General features: G+C 56.9%; 1 protein-coding gene across 1 annotated transcript in view; it reads right to left on the reverse strand.

Annotated features, from left to right (window-relative positions):
- The window catches only part of VOLCADRAFT_93235 (uncharacterized protein), a gene marked incomplete at both ends in the record, with an annotated part of 14,671 nt that overhangs the window by 11,256 nt on the left and 1,436 nt on the right, over window positions 1–1,979 (reverse strand). The window contains 3 exons of the mRNA XM_002952546.1: window positions 670–792; window positions 1,291–1,339; window positions 1,811–1,853. Coding sequence (XP_002952592.1) covers window positions 670–792; window positions 1,291–1,339; window positions 1,811–1,853 — 215 coding nt within the window. The remainder of the gene's footprint in view (window positions 1–669; window positions 793–1,290; window positions 1,340–1,810; window positions 1,854–1,979) is intronic.

Below are 1,979 nucleotides of genomic sequence, written 5' to 3' on the forward strand. Positions count from 1 at the left end.
GGTGGTGGTGTTGGTGGTGGTGGTGTGAATATGTGTGTATGCGGGGGTAGGGGGTTATGGGGTTATGGGGATTTGAGGGGGGAGGAAGCATCACGTAAGCACGTGCAGGAAAAGTGGTGAAATGAAGAAGGAACGGAAAGGGGGGAAGGAGGGGGAAGGGGAAGGAGGGGGGGAGGAGGGGAAGGAGGGGGGGAAAGACGAACCACAAACGAGTGAAGCTGCTGCCAGGGCAAGACGTAGAACTGACCAGACGTAGAACTGACCAAAAGGCGTCCGTGAAGACCGCGACCTCGGGATGACGAAGTGAAGATGATGTCGGAAAACTACCTACCTAGCCGCCAGGACTAAAAAAGCGCGGAAAAAAACAGTAATGCCAAGCCGTAAAAAAGTAGGTGTAGAAAAGTAGTGTAGAGGCGGCGGAGAAGTAGTAAGGAACTGCTGACGTGAAGCTGGAATAGAGTTTGCCGCCGGCCTAGCGGCGGCATTGACGAGGTTTGGCCAACAACTGGCTGATTAGCTGGTAATAAAAAGCTGGTGATATGCAAGTGCTCCTCCCACCCCCCCAAACTAAAACGCGCAACCGACCCGACCGACCCAACTATCCTAGTCCGACTAGCCAACCGACGCAACGCGATACACCGACAAAGCTCGAACCTCCTTCGGACTCACCTGGCCAGGCAGCAGAAGCGGCGGGCAAAGGCACATGCGAGGCAGAGGGTTGACAAGGTAGTGAGCAGGGAGTGATAAAAAACAAGAATACATGCGAATGCTGCTGCAAGAAGTTTTAACTGGCTGCAAGGAGGGGGGGGAGGGGGGCGGGAGGAGGAGGGGGGGAAAGGGGAACACCTCCTGGGGTGGATGATGGCGGGGTGGAAGGGGTGGAAGGGGTGGAAGGGGTGGGGAGGTCGACAGCTTCGGGACTCCGTATAAAACCCAAAGCCAACGGACAGGGGGCACACTGTGTGTCTCTGTTTGTATGTCTGCAATAGGGTAGGTAACAACAAGATCCAAAACGAAGAACCCATTCTAAAAGAATACATACATATCTATAATTATATTAGTATTAGGATACATTGATGATTTTAGTAATAGATACCGATAAGAATTTGACTTCTTTGAATAGTGCTCATGCAGTATCAATCGTATTCAGCTGGCATCGTTGAAGGGGCGGGGCGGGGCGGGGCGGGGCGGGGCGGGGCGGGGCGGGGCGGGGGAGTAATTGTTAATGTAAATTCTCGTTCTTCTGCCACCTACGCCTTCCCGCCCTTCCCTCCGTACACCCTGCCGTACCTGCCACCTGTCGTAGACGCCGTCAACTGCTGTACACTACCGGAAGGCACTGCAGTGGTGGTGGTTACAGCAGTTATAGCAGCTGTAGCGGTGGCGGAGGCGGAGGCAGTGCCTGCCGTACTCGTCACCGCCGTATTTACCCCCGCTCCTCCCCCTCCCCCTGCTATTGCTTCACCAATGGTGGGTGCAACTCCCAAACCTTCCCCTTTAAGTGGGTGGCACTGCAGTTGTTGAGGAGATTGAGGAGGAGGAGGGTCCGGGGTATGCAGTGGCTGCTGCTGCTGCTGCTGCTGTTGCTGTTGCTGGTGAGGGTGCTGCTGCTGCTGCTGCTGTTGCTGTTGCTGGTGAGGGTGCTGCTGCTGCTGTTGCTGTTGCTGGTGAGGGTGCTGCTGCTGCTGCTGGGGGTGAGGGTGGGGGGTGGTCATGTCGGGCGACGGGGTCCGAAGACCGTGGTGTGTATGCGCGTGGCTGTGCGTGTGCGTGTGTGTATTGCACTGCCCCGGCGGTAGGAAGGCGGCACGTAGGCGCTGCGTGGCTGAATGGATGAGCTGGGGAGGGGGGCCCTGTGTGTGGCGGGGGGGGGGGAGGGGGTGGAAGGGAGGGGGGAACGACGAACCACGAACGAGTGAAGCTGCTGCTGCCAAGGAAAGAGTGTACAAGAAGCAGAACTGACCAGTAGGCGTTCTTGA

This window comes from Volvox carteri (assembly GCF_000143455.1).
Source record: "Volvox carteri f. nagariensis unplaced genomic scaffold VOLCAscaffold_30, whole genome shotgun sequence".
NCBI lineage: Eukaryota > Viridiplantae > Chlorophyta > Chlorophyceae > Chlamydomonadales > Volvocaceae > Volvox > Volvox carteri.